Source organism: Nicotiana sylvestris, chromosome 9, assembly GCF_000393655.2.
Source record: "Nicotiana sylvestris chromosome 9, ASM39365v2, whole genome shotgun sequence".
Classification (NCBI taxonomy): Eukaryota; Viridiplantae; Streptophyta; class Magnoliopsida; order Solanales; family Solanaceae; genus Nicotiana; species Nicotiana sylvestris.
Window position 1 is genome coordinate 54,299,655 of NC_091065.1, and position 22,639 is coordinate 54,322,293.

The 22,639-nt window shown below is 36.9% G+C and overlaps 2 protein-coding genes across 2 annotated transcripts; one reads left to right on the top strand and one right to left on the bottom strand.

Annotated features, from left to right (window-relative positions):
• Positions 1-4,088: 4,088 nt before the first annotated feature.
• Positions 4,089-5,297, bottom strand: LOC138876869 (uncharacterized). The gene has a single exon (XM_070155930.1). The coding sequence runs from the start codon at positions 5,295-5,297 to the stop codon at positions 4,089-4,091; it is 1,209 nt and encodes a 402-aa protein (XP_070012031.1).
• Positions 5,298-9,661: 4,364 nt separating this feature from the next.
• On the top strand, positions 9,662-10,867 carry LOC138876866 (uncharacterized). The gene has a single exon (XM_070155923.1). The coding sequence runs from the start codon at positions 9,662-9,664 to the stop codon at positions 10,865-10,867; it is 1,206 nt and encodes a 401-aa protein (XP_070012024.1).
• Positions 10,868-22,639: the final 11,772 nt, after the last annotated feature.

Consider the following 22,639-nt stretch of genomic DNA (forward strand, 5'->3'; position numbering starts at 1 on the left):
AGGCCTGCCTCCATTTTGTATAAGGATAAACACTGCCTTCTCTCTGTATGGGAATAAGCCCTGTCCCGCATCCTGCATGGGACTAAGCCCTGTCCCGCATCTTGCATGAGGCTAAGCCCTTCCTCCATATTTGTATAAGGCTAAGTACTACCTTCTATTTGCATGGGACTAAGCCCTGTCCCGCATCTTGCATGAGGCTACGCTCTGCCTCCATATTTGCATAAGGCTAAGCATTGCCTTCTATTTGCGTGGGACTAAGCATTGTCTCTCCTTGCATAAATGTTGCTCTATTTCGGTACTATCTATTTGCTCTTCTGTCGGGCTAAGCTCTACCCTCCATTTCACAATACTAAGTCTTGTCTTGTTACCATCATATTATTGCATATCATGGGCTGAAATATCACCAATCTGTCCAAAGGCGTCATAGTCTAAATGCATCATCCTCATAGCCGGAAGATATCATGCCATGGCCTGAGGATCTCTCAAATCTGCATCATTATTCAAAGGCGCCATGGTTCGGAGGCACCATCTTCATCGCCCTAGAATATCATTTCATGGCCTGTGAATCCCTCACTGAACAATTCATGGCCCAAGACACCATGGTCTGAGGACGTCATCCTTAACTGTCCGAAGACAACTTTCATGGTCCAAAGGGAATCTGCATCATGTTTAAATTTTTGCACAAATGCATGTTCATAGCATCTCTTTAGTTGTAGGTGACAAGTAAGCAACCGCTATCCCAGCAGGAGCAACCTCGCTCCAATTCCTTCAATTATCTCAAACTTGACCATTCACCATAATCACTATTTCGTCCATATCGAAATACCATGTCCGTTCTTGTAATGACTTCATCGGTATATTCCACCGATGAATCTGGAACTATACGTGGCCCGATTCCTGTAAAACCAGGGATATGTAGGTAGCTCAAAAACCGGACTCCGGCCTCTAACTTTCAAAACATCCTATTCGGTCAAGATTGGCCATTATTTCTTTACCCGAAAACTCTTTCATCCTTCCCGGGTAAAAAAGGGTAGTTGTTGATACCCAATTTTCCTTTCATATATATATATATATTTAATGTGCATACATACTTTCAAAATATTGTGTATGCATTTACAAACATGCATAAGTGTTTTTATAATTTTTTCTATAATTTTAAAGGGCTTAAAATAATTTACTTCTGTATTTTTATTTATACAAATATTCAATAATCATTTCTCATATTACTTTTATGAATATTTAATCATCTAAATTAATCATTTATACCCATTTAATGCTTAAATATTTTAATTGCATTTTTTACAATCACATTTGCATTTTTAGGCTAGAATTGCATATTTTTACAACAATAGCTTATATATATGCACAATTATATTATCCATACAGAAAACGACTTTTCATATTCTTACAATATTAAATAAGTATTTTAAAATATTTTCATGCACAAATAACATTTTTATCATTTATAAAATTATTTTACTAAATTAATTGTGTATTTAAAATCTAGCCCTAGAAAATACCCCATTGGAAACCTAGCCTAGTCCAATTACCCATACCCGTCAAACCCAAACCCAGAGCCAAATACCCATTTAATTAAACCCGCCCACCTAACATTTAACCCTAGCTGTTGATCTCAGAAGATCAACGGCCCTAAATCAACCGACCCCTTTTAATATAACAAAATCCCTAACCCTACCCATTTTCTTCTAGACCCGCCGCCCTCATATGCTTTCATCTGTCACCCCTCTCTAACCCTAGCGCCATCACCTATTATCTCCTCCGATTCCGACCTAAAATGAAATCAATTATGGGTTCCCTTACATTGTCGGTCTCTATTCACCATTGGTTACTCGTCTACGACCCTATTTAGTTGCTTCCTAACATGGCAAAGCAAATCTGGCCAAGATCGAGCCAGACCTAGTTCAAGATCTTTCATGTCTTGACTATTTCCTTCTATATTCATTCCAATACTTATGAGTACGAATACCTTCGTATTTTAGGGTTTCAAATCTTCGGTTTAAACTAGATTTGGTTCAATTTCTGTTTATTTTATGAATCTGGCTAATTTTTGGTTGAATCTATTTAGATCTTCTCAGATTTGAAATGGTTTCATGTTTATTTTGGTATTTCTTCTTTAAATATTTTTTCCAGTACTTCCACCTCGATATCTTATGATCTTTCCCTATTATTATTTCTAACTAATTTTGGTTTACCCTATTATTATTTCTAACTAATTTCTTTTGTTATTCTAACCATTGCGGTTAAACTATCTTCTAGTTTTACAGTTTCTTTTTCTAACATTAAGTTCAGGTTATTTCCAATTTCTTGTATCTTCTTCCTAAGTTGGAAAATATTATTGTTATTTTTAATCCTTCTGGATTTTCATATGTTTTCGCTTCTAGTGCGAACTCTTCTTTATTCATCTTTTCTTTTTTAGATAGCAAATATATTTATATTCTGTTTTAGATATTATATCGATTAATCTAGATAGCCTAGCTTTGTTTGTTTTTGTAATACCTAGGTATTCATATTCTAGGTATAGTTTTTTCAGTTTCTTCCTTATTTTACTTGATTTTTTAATTATTTTAATCTGTGTATTTTCTGTAATTGTCTAACTATTTATGGGTATTTTTTGCAGATTTGTACTATTAATGTCAGTGTTCCTTTCCATGGTTTTGTTTCTTAAAGTATATGTTTATTTGTCATAGCTCTGATACCAAATTTGGGGGGGGGGTCATTTTAATTTTAATACTGCGATGTATACCTGCTGATACATATATTCATTGTTTTAATATTTGTAAGAATTATTGTTTTTCTGTGTTGATAAGTCTCAAGATTATCTCTATAAAATTCAATTTCTTTCTCTATAGTTAATAAAGCTTTATTACGTAATCTATTATATTTAATTATGTCTTTGCAGGTTTTAATATTGTGTTTAACACAATCTATTTTTCTATTTATGTTACTGAGGTTTTTAAGAAGTTTCCATTTCTGGGTGTTATAGAATCTTATGTAATGAAAAGTGTTATGTTTCATTTATAAACAGATTTTATTAACTTGATATGTGATCATTAATCTGAATATAAATCTAATTCATATAGATCTAATATATCTATTTCTTGTGATACAATTAGTTCTGTAAATGCTTGTTCCATTACATATATTATTTCAAAAGTAACTAAAATATCATAAATTTTTCTTTTAACATCGTTATTAAGTCTGTTAAAGATATATAATATAAGTATTTTGTAGTCAATATTTTCTTCTAATAAATACGTGTGGTTGTTCATTCAGATTTACTATTTATCCTTATCATGTGTTTACTAAACATATTCCCTCTAACCTCTTTGTTTATCATAGAGTTTATCATATTTTAATAAGTTATACTGAACAATCTTTTCTGGTCACTACCATGTTTTTCATGCTTCAATCATTTACCCTAACAGCGCCTCAACTCTGTGTACTCCCCTAAACGGCTTCCTTGCCTACTGGTTTCCACTTTAGGATGACATAGTCTGGGCTTAACTACTCTCAGCATTATTAGACAGGCAAACTTTCTCAAGATGTTCTTTATAACAGTACTATAACATGATAAACAATTATGATATTCAAGAGATTATAAGGAATATAAGAGTTTAGTTAAACATGATTATGAATAAACTTACCTGGTTTTGTAACTCGTTTGAATGCTTCATAGCTTTCAGAAGTTTGTATATAATCAGATATTTTATTGAGAGAAAATAAGAGAGAGAAGGTGAATATGAGGATGTCTGAGGATGTCCTCTCCTCTTCTGATTTACAAAATATATAGAAAATTTAAACGACTCCTACTGTTCATGAACGACCTTTACTGTTCATGAATGTGACTCGTACTATTTACTTTACGACTTTTTTACATGACTCTTACTATTCATGAACGACCTTTACTGTTCATGATTATGACTCTTACTATTTACTTTACGACTTTTTTACATGACTCTTACTATTCATGAACGACCTTTACTGTTCATGATTATGACTCTTACTAGTTACTTTACATTATTTGTTTTCAATAGCTGTCTTCTTCTTTTGTCTTCTTGCCGATACCTTTATTCTAGTTGGACTTCTGGTACTTGGTTATCTTTTCCGTTGCATTTCGAACATATGTGGTCTGGATATTTGTGTCTCACTAGTTTGCAGTATCTTGTCAATAACTCATTAGAAATAAATTCCTTCTTCAAGGCTCTTGTAGTTGGCTGTGCTTCTGGTTTTAGCAATGATAAAATCCATTTTTGGACTTCATCCATATCTCCTTGTCGTAGTTCTTTTGAATTGGCATATATCATTAACTGGTCTCTGGAATAATAGCTCCAGATAGCATTTCCTTGTAGATAATTGTTAGCTAGTTCTTGAATAATAGTTGTTATACCAATTATTCTTTTGTTGGCATAGAAACTTGGTATCTCCATTTTCTGTATCTCCGGTTGTTGCTCTATTTCTTCCGGTATTATCATATCTCGTGTTAGTCCTATCTTTATCACCTGTATTATGGGTTTTATTTCATCATATAGTATTTCCGCTGGTGCTGTATAGAATTTGATGAAGAATAGGTTGCCTTTTGTAATTCTCTTGAAGGTGACAAATGCTTTGTATAGCTCTGGTATTCCAATTATTTCTTCTCCGTCATGGGTATATACTGTGCTAAGTAGTCCGTAGTTGTAACATGTTTTTACTAGGTTTGCTTTTGTTTTTGGCTGGGCTATAAGCCTATTATATCCCTGTAGTTTTTGGGTTACATAATCTTGTGTTGGATCTGTAGTAGTTGTTGATCTAGGGTTTAGGTTCAGAAATGTCTGGATTTTATATATATTCTCAATATATGTTTGAGTAATATGGTTATATACCTTTTTGTTGTGGTGTAGGCTATTAGCATAGGTTGAAGTTTGTGGGGCTATAACTATTGCTTCTCTTGGCTTTTTTGATGTAAATGGCTTATCAAATACGGTATTTAGGTTTACATTGATATGTGGCTTTTTGCTAACTTGTTTGCTTGTACCTGCAGCTGTATATAAAGCAACTGTGTTATGGGTTTTTTGGAGTTTCCCAACGTCTCCTTCTACCTCTGGAAGTTTAGAGTCTTCCGATTGACTTAGCTCCGCATTTTTATAGTCATGCTGCTGACTTTCTAGCTGTTGTAATCTTTTTCCCATACTCTCCATCTGTAAGGATAGAGTAGTAAGGATTGTAAATATGTCTTTTGATTCTTGGCTTTCATCTGTTTGGGTACCTTTGTCTTGATAGGTAGTCTGCAATAACATTCTTGTCAGTCCGTATTACTTCAATTGTAAATGTAAAATTTTGTATATTTAATACAAGTCTCCTTATTTCCTTTGTAGTTACTGAATCCTGTACTTTCCGAGTTATCCACCATTTTACTTGTGTATTATCTGTTCTTACTATAAATTTGTTATAAACAATATATGGCTCAAATGCTAACAAACATTTATATAATCCAAATAGTTCTTTCCTATTTATTTCCCATTTTAATTGTGGTTCCGTGTATGATCCGGAATAATAATAGATAATAAAATTGCAATAGCTGAAACACCAGGATATATAGAAAGAACACTTATAGGAACGGTAAAACTATGGTTACAAAATTTATCAGGTGAAAGCCTAGATACATTAAGAAGTAATAAAAAACTTGATGGAACAACAGCAACAACAGTGACAGATATATTGAATAAATATGAAATAACAATAAGAAATGAGTTTAGTAGTATGACAACAGAAGTAGAAGAACAAAATAAAGAAAAAACTACAAATAGAAATTTGATGACGAAATTAGCAATATGTAATATGTGTTATATAGACGAATATACTTGTGCATTTAGAGACTATTATTATAAAGGAACATATAGTCCAGATGAAAGTAAGGAAATAAGAAAATTATATTTTACAAAATTACCAGAACCGTTTAGCTCAAAAATAATAAAAAACTGGAATGAAGCAGACCTAGCAGATACTCTAGGAGCGCGAATAAAATTTCTACAAAACTGGTTTATAGAATTATGCGAAAAGTATAAAGAAAATATCAAAATGGATAAAATATTAGTAAAAAATTTGGCATGCTGCAAAAGTAGAATAGCACCCCAATTTGGCTGCACAGATAAATATTACAAAAAAGAAGGAAAGAGAAAGAAATTTAAATCAAAATATTCAAAAAAATAAATATAGGAAACCAAGAGGAAGATATTATGTAAAAAATTATAAACATAAAAAACCATATAGGAAAAAGAAAAAACTAACAGAATGTACTTGCTATAATTGTGGAAAGCTAGGACACTTAGCCAAAGATTGTAGATTACCAAAAAACCCAAAGAAAAAATAAATTACCGAAATAATGATAGATAATGATAAATATACACAAATAGAATATGTAGATTATGAATTAAGCAGTGAAGACAGCATATATGAGATATCAGAAAACGAGTTCCCCGAAAATGAAAAAGAAATAGACAATAATATAGAAGAATCAGACGAAGAAAGTAATGACTGAAAAAGATATACAAATTATACAACAAGAAGAACACCAAGATGAACAATCTTCAGAACAAAAAATAATATTTGACGCTAATATATTTGAACAGGTAAAACGAAAAGAATTGGATCTAAGCATAGACAAAATATTAGAAGTACCAACGATAAAGAATTGGTTTAAAAGACAGAAAGAAGAATACTATGTAGTGAGCCAGAGAGAACATATAATAGATTGTAAATACATCAAAGGAAAAGCACAAATACCAATTTTAAATAAAAAACTACTAAATAAAGAAATACAAGATATAAAAGCAAAAAATCCAATAAAATACGTACACTTAGGAGGAACGGAGATCCTAATAAAAGCATGTTTTAGGGAAGGAATAGATACCCCTATAGAAATATACTTGGCAGATGATAGAATTGTACAACCAATAGAAAAGAGTATAATAAGTGCAGTAAGAGGTAACTTAATATACCAAAAATTTAAATTTATAGTAAGTATCAACTATTCAGTAGCAATAGATGATAAAAATATAGATAAATCATTAGTGCTATACTGGAAAATGTCTGGAATAGAATTAGCTCCAGGAAGTAAAATATTCACAGCAAGATGTAAAAATCTATATGTCCTAACAACAAAACATAAAATAACAGCTAAAAATAAAATAAATAAAATAAAAATAAAAAATCCATTCGAAAGAATAGTATCAGTTATAGACAACAATGATTACAGTTATACGGAAATGGACATGGAAGAAGATTTAGAAATAGTAAAAGAAAGATTAAGCACGTCAAAACGAACAAATAATGAAATGCCAGAAACGTCATCAAGAATAAGTATATCAAGAAGTACATCAAGAAGAATAAATTATATAACTCCACAAAAATTAATAGAACAAAAGGTAGAAGAAATAAACTCGCATCATTATTATATAACGGGAATAATGGACCAAAGAAAATATTTAATATTAATAAATACAGGGCAGGAAGAGAATTATGTTATAAGGGAATTAATACCAGAACAAGAGATAGTAACAATAGAACAGCAAAATTCAGAACTACCAAAAGCGTTAAGAAAAAACGAAGAAACAACTGAAAAAGAATTAATTATTGGAGGAATACCAATATTAATAAATTTTAAAATATATCAAGGCGATAAAAACATTACACTAGGAATAAAATGGTTAGAAAAAGTCAAACCATACAAATTAGAAGATAGACAATTAACGATAAATTATGAAAATAAAAAAATAATAATAAAAAGAACTTTGATATAATGCCAAAGATATACATACTTGCCAAGATAATAGTAGAAGGATATTATAATAGATATTATACACCTATGATGGATACAGGGGCAGAAGCTAACATGTGTAGACATAATTGTTTACCAGAAAGTAAATGGGAAAAGCTAAAAAACCTCATAGTAGTAACAGGATTCAATAATGAGGGAAGTATGATAACATACAAAGCAAGAAATATAAAGATACAAATATGGGATAAAATATTAACCATAGAAGAAATATATAGTTATAATTCATAAATAAAGATATATTATTAGGAATGCCATTTTTAGATAAATTATACCCACATATAATAACAAAAACACATTGATGGTTTACTACCCCGTGTAAACAAAAATTAGGAGCAAAAAGAGTAAATAATAAAGTAAGAAAAATCACACCCTGGATTAAAGGAAGTGAAAAGATTACCCAAAAATTAGAAAATGAAATACAAAGCAACCATAATATAGAGATAATCATTTTCTCAATAAATAAAATAAAACTACTGCAAGATAAATTAGAATTACTATATAATGATAATCCACTCCAAGGATGGGAAAAACATAAAACAAAAATAAAGATTGAACTAATAGATGAAAATAGCATAGTAACACAAAAACCTTTAAAATACAACTTTAATGATTTAACAGAATTTAAAATGCATATAAAGGAATTATTAGACAATAAGTGCATACAAGAAAGTAATAGTAAACATACTAGCCCGGCATTTATAGTAAATAAGCATAGTGAACAAAAACGAGGAAAAAGTCGTATGGTTATAGATTATAGAAATTTAAATGCAAAAACAAAAACATATAATTATCCGATACCAAATAACATACTAAAAATCAGACAAATACAAGGATATAACTATTTCAGTAAGTTTGATGGTAAATCAGGATTTTACCATTTAAAACTAGAAGACGAATCTAAGAAGTTAATAGCATTCACAGTACCACAAGGATTTTATGAATGGAACGTATTACCTTTTGGATATAAAAATGCACCAGGTAGGTATCAACATTTTATGGATAATTACTTCAACCAATTAGAAAATTGTATAATATATATAGATGATATATTGCTATATTCTAGAACAGAGAACGAACATATAAAACTACTAGAAAAATTCATACACATTGTAGAAATATCAGGAATAAGTTTAAGTAAAAAGAAAGCAGAAGTAATGAAAAATCAAATAGAATTTTTAGGTATACAAATAGATAAAAACGGAATAAAAATGCAAACCCATGTAGTACAAAAAATAATTAACTTGAATGAAACACTTGATACAAAAAAGAAGTTACAATCATTTTTAGGATTGGTTAACCAAGTAAGAGAATATATTCCTAAATTAGCAGAAAACTTAAAACCATTACAGAAAAAATTAAAAAAGGACATAGAATATCATTTTGACGAAAAAGATAAAATACATATACAGAAGATAAAAAATATGTGTAAAAAATTACCAAAACTATATTTTCCAGATGAAAAGAAACAATTTACATATATTGTAGAAACTGATTCTAGTGATCACAGCTACGGAGGAGTTCTAAAATATAAATATGATAATGAAAAAATTGAACACCATTGTAGATATTATTCCGGATCATACACGGAACCACAATTAAAATGGGAAATAAATAGGAAAGAACTATTTGGATTATATAAATGTTTGTTAGCATTTGAGCCATATATTGTTTATAACAAATTTATAGTAAGAACAGATAATACACAAGTAAAATGGTGGATAACTCGGAAAGTACAGGATTCAGTAACTACAAAGGAAATAAGGAGACTTGTATTAAATATACAAAATTTTACATTTACAATTGAAGTAATACGAACTGACAAGAATGTTATTGCAGACTACCTATCAAGACAAAGGTACCCAAACAGATGAAAGCCAAGAATCAAAAGACATATTTACAATCCTTACTACTCTATCCTTACAGATGGAGAGTATGGGAAAAAGATTACAACAGCTAGAAAGTCAGCAGCATGACTATAAAAATGCGGAGCTAAGTCGATCGGAAGACTCTAAACTTCCAGAGGTAGAAGGAGACGTTGGGAAACTCCAAAAAACCCATAACACAGTTGCTTTATATACAGCTGCAGGTACAAGCAAACAAGTTAGCAAAAAGCCACATATCAATGTAAACCTAAATACCGTATTTGATAAGCCATTTACATCAAAAAAGCCAAGAGAAGCAATAGTTATAGCCCCACAAACTTCAACCTATGCTAATAGCCTACACCACAACAAAAAGGTATATAACCATATTACTCAAACATATATTGAGAATATATATAAAATCCAGACATTTCTGAACCTAAACCCTAGATCAACAACTACTACAGATCCAACACAAGATTATGTAACCCAAAAACTACAGGGATATAATAGGCTTATAGCCCAGCCAAAAACAAAAGCAAACCTAGTAAAAACATGTTACAACTACGGACTACTTAGCACAGTATATACCCATGACGGAGAAGAAATAATTGGAATACCAGAGCTATACAAAGCATTTGTCACCTTCAAGAGAATTACAAAAGGCAACCTATTCTTCATCAAATTCTATACAGCACCAGCGGAAATACTATATGATGAAATAAAACCCATAATACAGGTGATAAAGATAGGACTAACACGAGATATGATAATACCAGAAGAGATAGAGAAACAACCGGAGATACAGAAAATGGAGATACCAAGTTTCTATGCCAATAAAAGAATAATTGGTATAGCAACTATTATTCAAGAACTAGCTAACAATTATCTACAAGGAAATGCTATCTGGAGCTATTATTCCAGAGACCAGTTAATGATATATGCCAATTCAAAAGAACTACGACAAGGAGATATGGATGAAGTTCAAAAATGGATTTTATCATTGCTAAAACCAGAAGCACATCCAACTACAAGAGCCTTGAAGAAGGAATTTATTTCTAATGAGTTATTGACAAGATACTGCAAACTAGTGGGACACAAATATCCAGACCACATATGTTCGAAATGCAACGGAGAAGATAACCAAGTACCAGAAGTCCAACTATAATAAAGGTATCGGCAAGAAGACAAAAGAAGAAGACAGCTATTGAAAACAAATAATGTAAAGTAACTAGTAAGAGTCATAATCATGAACAGTAAAGGTCGTTCATGAATAGTAAGAGTCATGTAAAAAAGTCGTAAAGTAAATAGTAAGAGTCATAATCATGAACAGTAAAGGTCGTTCATGAATAGTAAGAGTCATGTAAAAAAGTCGTAAAGTAAATAGTACGAGTCACATTTATGAACAGTAAAGGTCGTTCATGAACAGTAGGAGTCGTTTAAATTTTCTATATATTTTGTAAATCAGAGGAAGGGAGGACATCCTCAGACATCCTCATACTCACCTTCTCTCTCTTATCTTCTCTCAATAAAATATCTGATTATATACAAACTTCTGAAAGCTATGGAGCATTCAAACGAGTTACAAAACCAGGTAAGTTTATTCATAATCATGTTTAACTAAACTCTTATATTCCTTATAATCTCTTGAATATCATAATTGTTTATCATGTTATAGTACTGTTATAAAGAACATCTTGAGAAAGTTTGCCTGTCTAATAATGCTGAGAGTAGTTAAGCCCAGACTATGCCATCCTAAAGTGGAAACCAGTAGGCAAGGAAGCCGTTTAGGGGAGTACACAGAGTTGAGGCGCTGTTAGGGTAAATGATTGAAGCATGAAAAACATGGTAGTGACCAGAAAAGATTGTTCAGTATAACTTATTAAAATATGATAAACTCTATGATAAACAAAGAGGTTAGAGGGAATATGTTTAGTAAACACATGATAAGGATAAATAGTAAATCTGAATGAACAACCACACGTATTTATTAGAAGAAAATATTGACTACAAAATACTTATATTATATATCTTTAACAGACTTAATAACGATGTTAAAAGAAAAATTTATGATATTTTAGTTACTTTTGAAATAATATATGTAATGGAACAAGCATTTACAGAACTAATTGTATCACAAGAAATAGATATATTAGATCTATATGAATTAGATTTATATTCAGATTAATGATCACATATCAAGTTAATAAAATCTGTTTATAAATGAAACATAACACTTTTCATTACATAAGATTCTATAACACCCAGAAATGGATAGGCGAGTACTTTAATAACATTGCCTTCTTAAACCCCGGGTGCATATTTATGTGACCCAAATCCAAATCTCAACAAAGTCGAAATGTGTCTCTAATCATGGGTACATTGATTGTGACGTGGTTCGAGATGCATTTCCACGACGTTGTAAATTCTTTTAAAAATAATGAGTGAGGCGAGCCTCGACAAACAAAAGTATACAAGCTGCGGGGCCCACTATACGTGTTGGTAAAATTACTTAGACTTCGGGATGGGCCGTATAGCAAAATTTCACGGTCTTACCCAAAATAATGATACGCTAGTCGCTTTAGGCGCGCCTTTAATAATTTACTTTCTTAAACTCGGGTGCACATTTATGTGACCCAAATCCAAATCTCAACGGAGTCGGAACATGTCAATAACCACGGGTGCATTGATGTGACGTGGTTCGAGATGTGTTTTCACGACGTTGCAATTCTCATTAAAAAAATAATAAAAGCGACAAAAAGCTAAAATTTGCACATAGGTTCAATATGTATTAAAATCATATAAATAAGCCGAATATGACAGTTGAGCGACCATGCTAGAACCACGGAACTCGGTAATGCCTAACACCTTCTCCCCGGTTAACAGAATCCCTTACTCGGATTTCTGGTTCGCGGACTGTAATACAGAGTCAATTTTTTCCTCGATTCGGGATTCAACCGCTGACTTGGGACACCATAAATTATCCCAAGTGGCGACTCTGAAACTTTTAATAAATCCCGTTTCGATTGTCCTTTAATTGGAAAAACTCCCCCTACGCCCCTGCGGGCGCAGATGAAAAAGGAGGTATGACAGCTCTAGCGACTCTGCTGGGGACCGAACCCAGAATCTCTGGTTCAGGGTTCAGAATTCGAGCTTAGATAAATTATTATATTTGGCTTTGTTTATTATCTGATTTTTACATGTTTGAGCCTAATGTGCTAAATGTTGCTTTTACCGTTTTGATATTATCTAAACTGTATATAAACTGTGCCGAAACCCTTCTCTTCTTACCTCCGGGGATGTGCTTGCTGGTTGAGATTCCCTATTCTGTTAGTGTCATACCTTGAAATAAGAAAGAGGCCGGACAAGTTACAAAGCCGGACGATCCCGCGGGTCCCCGGTACGTAGCCCCCTCCTCGACTCGAGTTGTCCGCTCCGGTACACAGTCTAGAACAAATACCCAGGTTACGAACCTAGAATAACCCAACTTCATGCCGGATCCCTAGTAGGAACGTTTGTTTGCATCATGTGCATTTGACTTTGGAGGCTCAACACACGGGTTGGGTCTGTCTAGGACAGGTGTACCAAAATGACAAAAGACCATCCTGATGCATCCAACTTGCTACCTGTGCATTTGTTTGTTTCGGACTTGCATGTTGACCGGTTTTTGAATACTTTGAGGAAAGATGAAAGAAATGCAGTTGGCTTTAGCTAGGGTACAAAAAGTGACTAACCCTCCTATTATTCCCACTCTCCCACCAGGACACATGCCAGAATACCCTCCCTCAGGCCCTTCGACAAGCTTCCCCAGTCACCAATACTATCAGTGAAGAAATGCCTATGATCCCCAAGCTTCACAACCCAATCAGAACCCTCCTCCACCAAATGTTCCTATTTTCATGGCACCCCCACCAGCCACACTGCAAAGATCATCCAGCGAGCCGTTGTTTCAGGATCACGATAACCAATATTACCCCCCTGAGCCAACCTTCAAAGCACCCGAGCCTCATACTTATAATACTCACTTCGAGATACCGGTAGAGACTGAAAAGCCGGCTAAGAGCCCAGAGCAAGACGAAGTGCTTCGAAAGTTAAAATCCTGGAGCAGTCCTTCAGGAATATCCATGGGTTAGGCAACCAAGTCAGTGTGGCCTACAAAGATCTGTGCCCATTCCCCGACATTCAATTGCTGGCAGGGTTCAAGATGCCAAAGTTTGATCTATACGAGGGGCACGGTGATCCAATGGCACATCTGCGTGGTTTTTGCAGCAAGATGAGAGGAGCAGGTAGTAAAGATGAGCTGCTAATAGCTTACTTTGGTCAAAATCTAAGTGGGTCTGCACTGGAATGGTACACAAGACAGGATCCGAGCAGGTGGTACACCTGGGATGATCTAGCACAAGCTTTCGTAGGTCACTTCCAGTATAACCTTGAGATCGTCCCTGACCGTCTCACATTGTTAAAACTTGAGAAAAAGCCGGGAGAGAGCTTTAAAGAATTTGGGTTCCGGTGGAGAGAATAGGCAGCAAGAGTTGATCCTCCGATGAGAGAGGGGGAAATGGTGGACTACTTTCTACAGACTCTGGAGCCAACTTACTTTGGTCACTTGGTGATGTCAGTTGGCAAATCTTTCAACGAAGTAGTAAAAATGGGCGGTATGATTGAAGAGGGACTTAAGTCCAACAAAATATTGAGCTATTCGGCGATTAAAGCAACCACTCAGGCCATCCAGAGCGGCATGGGAGGTGCGCTCGGAAAGAAGAAAAGGGAAGATGTCGCAACAGTCGAGGCAGGTACTTGGTCCAGATCCAGAGGTCCCCCCTCACTACCAACCTAGACCCCATCACTCAAAATACCCACACATTCCATACGGCCCTCCATAGCTCTACTACCCACCACAAGAGCCACATTTCTCTGTCCATCACGCTCAAACTTACACCCAGCTTCCGGCTCGCCCGCAATGGCATGCGCTGGCTCCCCAAAATACATATCCACCTCCCCAAAACACATATCCACCTCCACAAAACACATATCCACCACCAAAGGCCTACAGGAATCCTTCGGGACCAGGTTTCCGTGGGAATCAGACTTTTAGGAATGAAAAAGTGCAGAGGTAGAGAACATTCACTCCGCTGGGAGAAACCTATACTACTATGTTCCACAAATTGAGGCAGTTAGGCCTATTGAGTCCTGTGGAGCCCAAATTGCCAAATCCGCTTCCCAAAAATCTGGACCACTCGGTAAGCTGTGAATATTGTTCGGGGGCTCCCGGGCATGATACTGAGAAGTGTTGGAAGTTGAAGACTACCGTACAAGATCTTAGTGACATAAATAGGATCGAGGTCCAGGAGCCAGAGGCACCTAACATCAATCAGAACCCATTGCCGGCACACCATGAAGCCCACATGATCGAACTAGTGCACGAAGGAGGGAAGCTCAAGAAGCCCTCAAAAATGGTAGTGATTATCTGTGCCAGTCCGAAAGAAAAGTCGATCAGTGGAGAAGTGGTAGTACAGTCTGAAAGGGTAGAAGACAAGCCAGTAGTGGCGATGGGGAAGAGTTCGTCTGATGTTGTCAAGAATCCAAAACTGGTCAAAGTAACGGTGCAAGGGATATCAAGCAAGCCAGTAGCCGTAAAGGGGGCATGCATCGGACCAGTTGTTATCAGGCCAGTAATACAGTTGCCGATAATCAGCGAGAAAGCTGTTCCGTGGAGCTACAGTCAAGTAATGGTAATGCACATGGGGAAGGAAGTTGTGGAAGAAATATGTGAGGCACAGGGGTTAACTCGTTCGGGAAGGTGTTTTGCTCCCGCAGAGTTAAGAAGGGCCAATCCAGTAGCGACAAAGAATCCAGTTACCGAGGAAGAGGCGAAAGAATTTTTAAAGAAAATGAAGGCGCAAGATTACTCCATTGTGGAGCAATTGAGGAAGACCTCGACACAGATCTCATTGTTATCATTGTTGATCCATTCAGACGAGCACCGCCGGGTATTGATGAAAATTCTGAATGAAGCCCATGTCCCAGATAAGATTTCTGTGAACCATCTAGAGAAAATAGTGAACAAGATTTTCGAGGTCAACAGGGTCACTTTTTCAGACGATGAGTTGCCCGTGGAGGGTACAGAACATAATAGAGCCCTATATTTGACTGTGAAGTGTGAAGACTCGGTAGTCATTCGCGTACTGATTGATAATGGGTCCAGTGCCAATATCTGTCCTTTGGCCACATTGAACAAACTGAAGGTCGATGGTGACAGGATTCACAAGAACAACATCTATGTTTGAGGGTTTGATAGTGGTGGTACAGACACAGTGGGTGACATCATACTTGAATTAACAATTGGTCCAGTCGAGTTCACCATGGAGTTTCAAGTGCTAGACGTGGCAGTGTCATATAATCTTCTGTTGGGGCGACCCTGGATCCACGCCACCAAAGCAGTGCCTTCTACATTACATCAGATGGTCAAATTCGAGTGGGATAGGCAAGAGATTGTAGTACATGGGGAAGATAATACAAGCGCCGTAAGTGATGCCATTGTACCCTTCATAGAGACTGACGATGACAAGGGACCGTGGGTTTACCAGATTTTCAATACGATTTCAGTGGACAAGTTCCCGAAGGTGAAAGCATCCCACTTCCCAAACTAGCAGCTGCAACTATCATGGTAGCCTCAGAGATGTTGAAGAACGGGTTTGTGCCAGGCAAAGGTTTAGGGGCTGATCTTTAGGGTATTGTTCAGTCGGTTTCTTTGCCCCAAAATCTGGATACCTTTGGGTTGGGGTTCAAGCCTACAGCGACGGATGTGAGACAGCCCCTCAAGTTGAAGAAAAGAGTTTGGGTTCTTCCCAAGCCAGTTCTGCGCCTATCCAGATCATTTGTCAGAGCAGGTATCAGAAAGTTGTCGGTCTCGAAAGTTCTGGACCACTGATTAGGCCAGATGAAGATCTGAATGAGGGCTTTGAAAGGTTGTTCACCGATGTCAACATGGTAGAAGATGGAGAAGGGTCCAGTAAGTTAGATGTACAGTTTGTGGGGCCTAGGGCAAAAATCAACAATTGGATGGCTACTCCCCTTCCTACCCGGAGGGAATCTTGGTAGTGGGCTCTGATTTTTCTTTCTTGTCTTTTTGGATTATTCCAGGGTTGTAATCCAGTTTTGTTTTGTATTCGGCAAAGTGTGAAACTCTGTTATCCCATATTTTAATAAAGTGAAAGCTTTTGTTCTTCTTATTTTGTTTTAACTTTGTTTTCTTCTTTTCTCTTTCTGAACAATTCTCTTTATATTGGTTCTAATGACATGGCATGCACAACGGATCATCAACTCAGTCTAAAAAATCAATTTGATTCTGGACTAATTGTACAAGAGGTCGATTATGATGATGAATCGGAATACGACGAGGGTGAAGCCTTCGAAGAGATAAACAGAGAGTTAAGCCAGTTTGAGGAGAAATCCAAACCCAACTTAAATGACACAGAAGCCATCAATTTAGGGGATGCAGATGATATCAGGGAAACTAAAATAAGCATCCACATTGCACCGAATATCAGGGAAGAACTAATCAAAGCACTTATTGAGTTCAAAGACGTTCTTGCATGGTCGTATGATGACATGCCGGGGTTAAGCACGGATTTAGTAGTTCACAAATTTCCCATTAACCCGGCATGCCCTCCCGTCAAACAGAAATTGAGGAAGTTCAAAACAGACATGAGTGTGAAGATTAAAGAGGAAGTAACCAAACAGTTGCAAGAAAAGGTTATTCAGGTCACTCGATATCCTGATTGGTTGGCTAATATGGTGCCAGCGCCGAAGAAAGATGGGAAGATCAGAGTGTGTGTCGATTACTGTAATTTGAATAGGGCAAGCCCCAAGGACAACTTTCCATTACCCAACATCCATATCTTGATCGATAATTGTGTCGGACGTGAGATCGGGTCTTTTGTGGATTGCTATGCTGGGTATCATCAGATTCTGATGGATGAAGAAGATGCGGAAAAGACGGCTTTCATTACGGTGTGGGGGACTTATTGCTACCGGGTAATGCCATTTGGTTTGAAGAATGTTGGGGCAACGTACATGAGAGCAATGACTACTGTGTTTCATGACATGATACACAAAGAGATTGAGGTATATGTGGACGATGTGATCATAAAATCCAAGCATCAGGAAGACCACGTAGCAGACCTAAGGAAGTTTTTCCAAAGACTTCGAAGGTACGATATTAAGCTCAACCTGGCCAAATGTGCATTTGGTGTTCCATCTGGAAAGCTGTTGGGATTCATCGTCAGTCGGCGAGGCATTGAGTTGGACCCGTCAAAGATCAAGTCCATCCAAGATTTCCCACCGCCGAAGAACAAGACAGAAGTAATGAGTCTGTTGGGAAGGTTGAATTATATCAGCAGGTTTATTGCTCAACTCACAGCAACTTGTGAACCCATTTTTTGGCTACTGAAGAAAGATGTTGCGGTAGAATGGACGGCAGAATGTCAGGAAGCATTTGACCAAATCAAAGGATATTTATCAAATCCACCTATGTTGGTTCCACCTGAGCCGAGAAGACCGTTAATTCTTTATCTAACGGTCCTGGAGAATTCGTTTGGCTGCGTACTGGGGAAACACGACATTACAGGAAGGAAGGAGCAAGCCATCTATTATCTCAGCAAGAAGTTTACAGGCTACGAGGTTAAGTACACTCAACTCGAGAAGACATGTTGCGCCCTAACTTGGGTGGCCCAGAAATTGAAGCATTATCTATCATCATATACTACTTATCTCATTTCACGCTTGGATCCACTGAAGTATATTTTTTAGAAGCCTATGCCCACAGGAAGATTGGCGAAATGGCAGATATTACTCACAGAATTCGACATCGTCTATGTGACGAGGACGGCCATGAAGGCCCAAGCATTGGCTGATCACTTGGCCGAGAATCCTGTTGATGAAGAATACGAGCCCTTGAGGACTTATTTCCCTGATGAAGAAGTGATGCATGTAGATGAGTTGGAATTATCTAAGGAACCAGGTTGGAAGCTCTTCTTTGATGGAGCCGCAAATGCGAAAGGAGTTGGAATAGGAGCGGTACTTATTTCTAAAACAGGACATCATTATCTTGTTACGGCACAGCTACGTTTCTATTATGCCAATAACATGGCTGAATATGAGGCATGCATTTTGGGTTTACGGTTAGCTGCAGACATGGATGTCCAGGACGTCTTGGTCTTGGGAGACTCGGACCTCCTGGTGCATCAGATTCATGGTGAATGGGAAATAAAGGATTTGAAGTTCATACCATATCAACAATGTTTGCACGATCTGAGCAAGTGATTTCGATCAGTGGAGTTCAGACACATCCCAAAAGTTCATAATGAGGTTGCCGATGCTTTGGCCACCTTAGCATCAATGTTGCACCACCCAGATAAAATTCATGTTGACCCATTGCATATCCAGGTTCGTGATCAGCATGCTTATTGCAACATGATAGAGAAATAAATGCATGGCGAGCCATGGTTTTATGATGTCAAGGAATACCTCAGGATGGGGATATACCCGGAACAGGCCACCGGAGATCAAAAGAGAGCCATTCGACGATTGGCAAATGGATTTTTCCTCAGTGGGGGAATGTTGTACAAAAGAACACCAGATTTGGGATTGCTGAGATGTATAGATGCTAGTCAAGCCACGACAGTTATGACAGAGGTACATGCTGGAGTTTGTGGGCCACATATGAGCGGATATGTATTGGCGAAGAAGATTCTTCGAGCAGGGTACTATTGGCTCACTATGGAGCGTGATTGTATCAGCTTCGTGCGGAAATGCCATCAGTGTCAGATACATGGAGATCTGATTCATTCTCCACCGACAGAATTGCATACAATGTCAGCACCATGGCCATTTGTCGCCTGGGGCATGGATATCATTGGACCCATTGAGCCAGCAGCATCCAACGGGCATAGGTTCATTCTGGTGACCATCGATTATTTCACTAAGTGGGTTGAAGCTAAAACTTTCAAGTCGGTAACCAAGAAGGCAGTAGTAGATTTTGTTCACGCCCATATCATCTGTAGATTTGGAATCCCAAAGGTGATCATCACGGATAATGGTGCTAATCTTAATAGCAATTTGATGAAAGAGGTATGTCAATAGTTTAGGATCACACACCGTAATTCCACCCCATATCATCCCAAGGCGAATGGCGTGGTTGAGGCAGCCAACAAGAACATAAAGAAGATATTGAGGAAGATGGTAGAAGGTTCCAAGCAATGGCACAAAAAGTTGCCTTTTGCATTATTGGGATATCACACTACTGTCCGCACTTCAGTAGGTGCAACTCCTTATTTATTGGTATACGGAACTGAAGCAGTAATACCAACGGAAGTTGAAATTCCATCCCTTGAGATTGTCACTGAGGCTGGGATTGATGATGATGAATGGGTCAAAGCCCGATTGGAGCAGTTGAGCCTGATTGATGAAAGAGATTGGCAGCAGTATGTCATGGCCAATTGTATCAGAAGAGGATGGCAAGAGCATATAATAAGAAGGTGCGTCCTAGGAAATTTGAAGTAGGACAGCAGGTGCTGAAACGAATCTTGCCACATCAGGCCGAAGCAAAGGGCAAGTTCGCCCCGAATTGGCAAGGGCCGTTTATTGTGACCAGAGTGTTATCCAATGGCGTTTTATGTTTAACAGATATCGAAGGGAAATGCGTCGACATGGCTATCAATTCTGACGCAGTTAAGAGATATTATGTATGATTTCTTTTTATTGTAATTATTGTCTGTTTGTACTGGCCATTTACCGGAGAATGAAATGGCGGAGGCAATTCTTTCTTCTATCCAAACACTTTAACCTTTGCTTCCCCTTTTAAGCCTTATTTATTCTTTCATACCCCTCTTTTGGAATCAATAATGAAAATGAAAGAAAAAGAGAAGAGAAAATAATGATAATAAAGACAAAAGAAAAGTCACAAGAAAAATAAAGGAATTGGGAACTACGTTTGACCTGATTCCTCAAAAAGGATACGTAGGCGCCTCACGGCTCGGTCATAGTGTAACAAAAAAAACAAAAACAATCCCCAAGCAAGAAAAACTGGGGCAGAAGTTGTGTTTATAATTTTGGAAAAGAAAGTTGATTCCAAGAGTTGTAATGTTTTGCCCATCGAAATTATTTTGAACCTTTTACCCTTTTTCTTTTAGCCATACACAAAAACCCATATCGATGTCCAAAAAAGACCTCCCGATTAGTATCTAAAAAGTGCCAAGTCATGAAAACGGAAGTCGGGAATAACACTCTGATCCCTAGCAGAGAAGAGGATTATAAGATGGAAATGAATTGGTAGCCTAAAGAATCCCCGGCAGAGAGAGTCAAATCGGTAACACTCCAATCCCCAGATGGAAGAAAAAATAAAATGAAATAAGAAAGTCTTATCGGTGAAAACCTCTACAGGCACCATAAGGCGACGTAAGTTGAGAGAAATAAAACTAGAGAGTCTTATCGGTGAAAACCTTCACAGGCACCATAAGGCGACGGAAGTTGAGAGAAATGAGAGAGTCTTATCAGTGAAAACCCCTCGAAGGGCGCTGTGAGGCGACAAGACAAGATTGGCAGAAAGGATCCGCATTTGGCAAAGAGTTGAGTGTCTGTTTATCCCCAGCAAGATGAGGCCGTCCGAAAGATTGATTGATATAAATAGACTGGGTTGATTAATCCGGAATGCACGACATGATCGTTGGGCTCAGTTATATCATTCAGATAAGTTCTTTTCTTTCCTTTTCCCCAGCATTTGTTCAGAAAGATTTCTTCTTTTTCTATCTTTGGAAATCATCACTTCTTGGTCTAAAGACTTTATCTCCCCAGCAGTTTGTTTTTGAAAAGGAGTTTCAAAGCTTATTACCAATTGCCAAGGTGGTGCAAAAACACAATGTGGATAGGACGGGCCAAAGATAAGGCGACAAAGTGAAAATAAGTTTATCGCAAGACCAAATGATGAATGGGTCTAGATTCCAAGAGGGGCAAATTTCCAGGGGAAGTTGGAGAAAAACAGAAAAAACAACAGTTGAAAAGTTATGGATCAAAATTCCAAGAGGATCCCCAGCAGATTTGCGAGATGCAGGAACAACTCCGACAGATTATCGACCAATTTTCGCGATGGTCGGACAACACAGAGCGGGGAAGGAAGAGAAAAGAAAAACCATCCCCGGCAGGAATATCGTCCCCAGCAAATAATATCATCCCCAGCAAGTTTTGTAATAAAGCGTAAAGCAGGGAAAGGAAGAAGGGAAAAACCATCCCCAGCAGGAGTGGCACGACCACTCACCACGTTTTAAACTAACAAATTTTTCTTTGACTTGAAGCAGGGAAAGGAAATGTTATTGACAGCGGGAAGACATGGCCACAAAGAAGATTATCAAACTGGGGCAGAAAATTTTCTTGAAATCAGATAGCCACTTGGGGAAGATGGAAGATAACACAAGTTTTGAATGAAGTGGAATCCCCAACAGTTTACGGGATAAGGCAATACAAGTTTTAAAGAAAGCAATCTTGGAAGAAGCAAGATAACCCGAGTTTTAAGGGTAGTGGTCTCTGAATCAGTGACATCCCCACCATTGTTAAAAGGAGGGAAGTAACTATTCTTAAAGAAGGAAGATAATTCCCCAGCAGTGTTATCCCCGGCAGAAGTGAAAACACCAGTTTGAGGGAGGTAGTTCCAGTGGAAGGAAAGCACCAGCTTTAAAGGAAGTAGTTTTTGAAGAAGGAAAATAACATATTTTTGAATAAAACACTGGTGTTATCCCCAGCAGTTTTTAGAGGAATGAAACACCAGTTTAGAGGGAAACAGTTCTAAAAAGGATAATTTCAAGTTAGAAGGAAAATGGTTCAGAAGGCAGGAAGGAGCAACAGCAATAAAACGCATTTTTAAGAAGTAGTTGAAGTCAGGAACCCG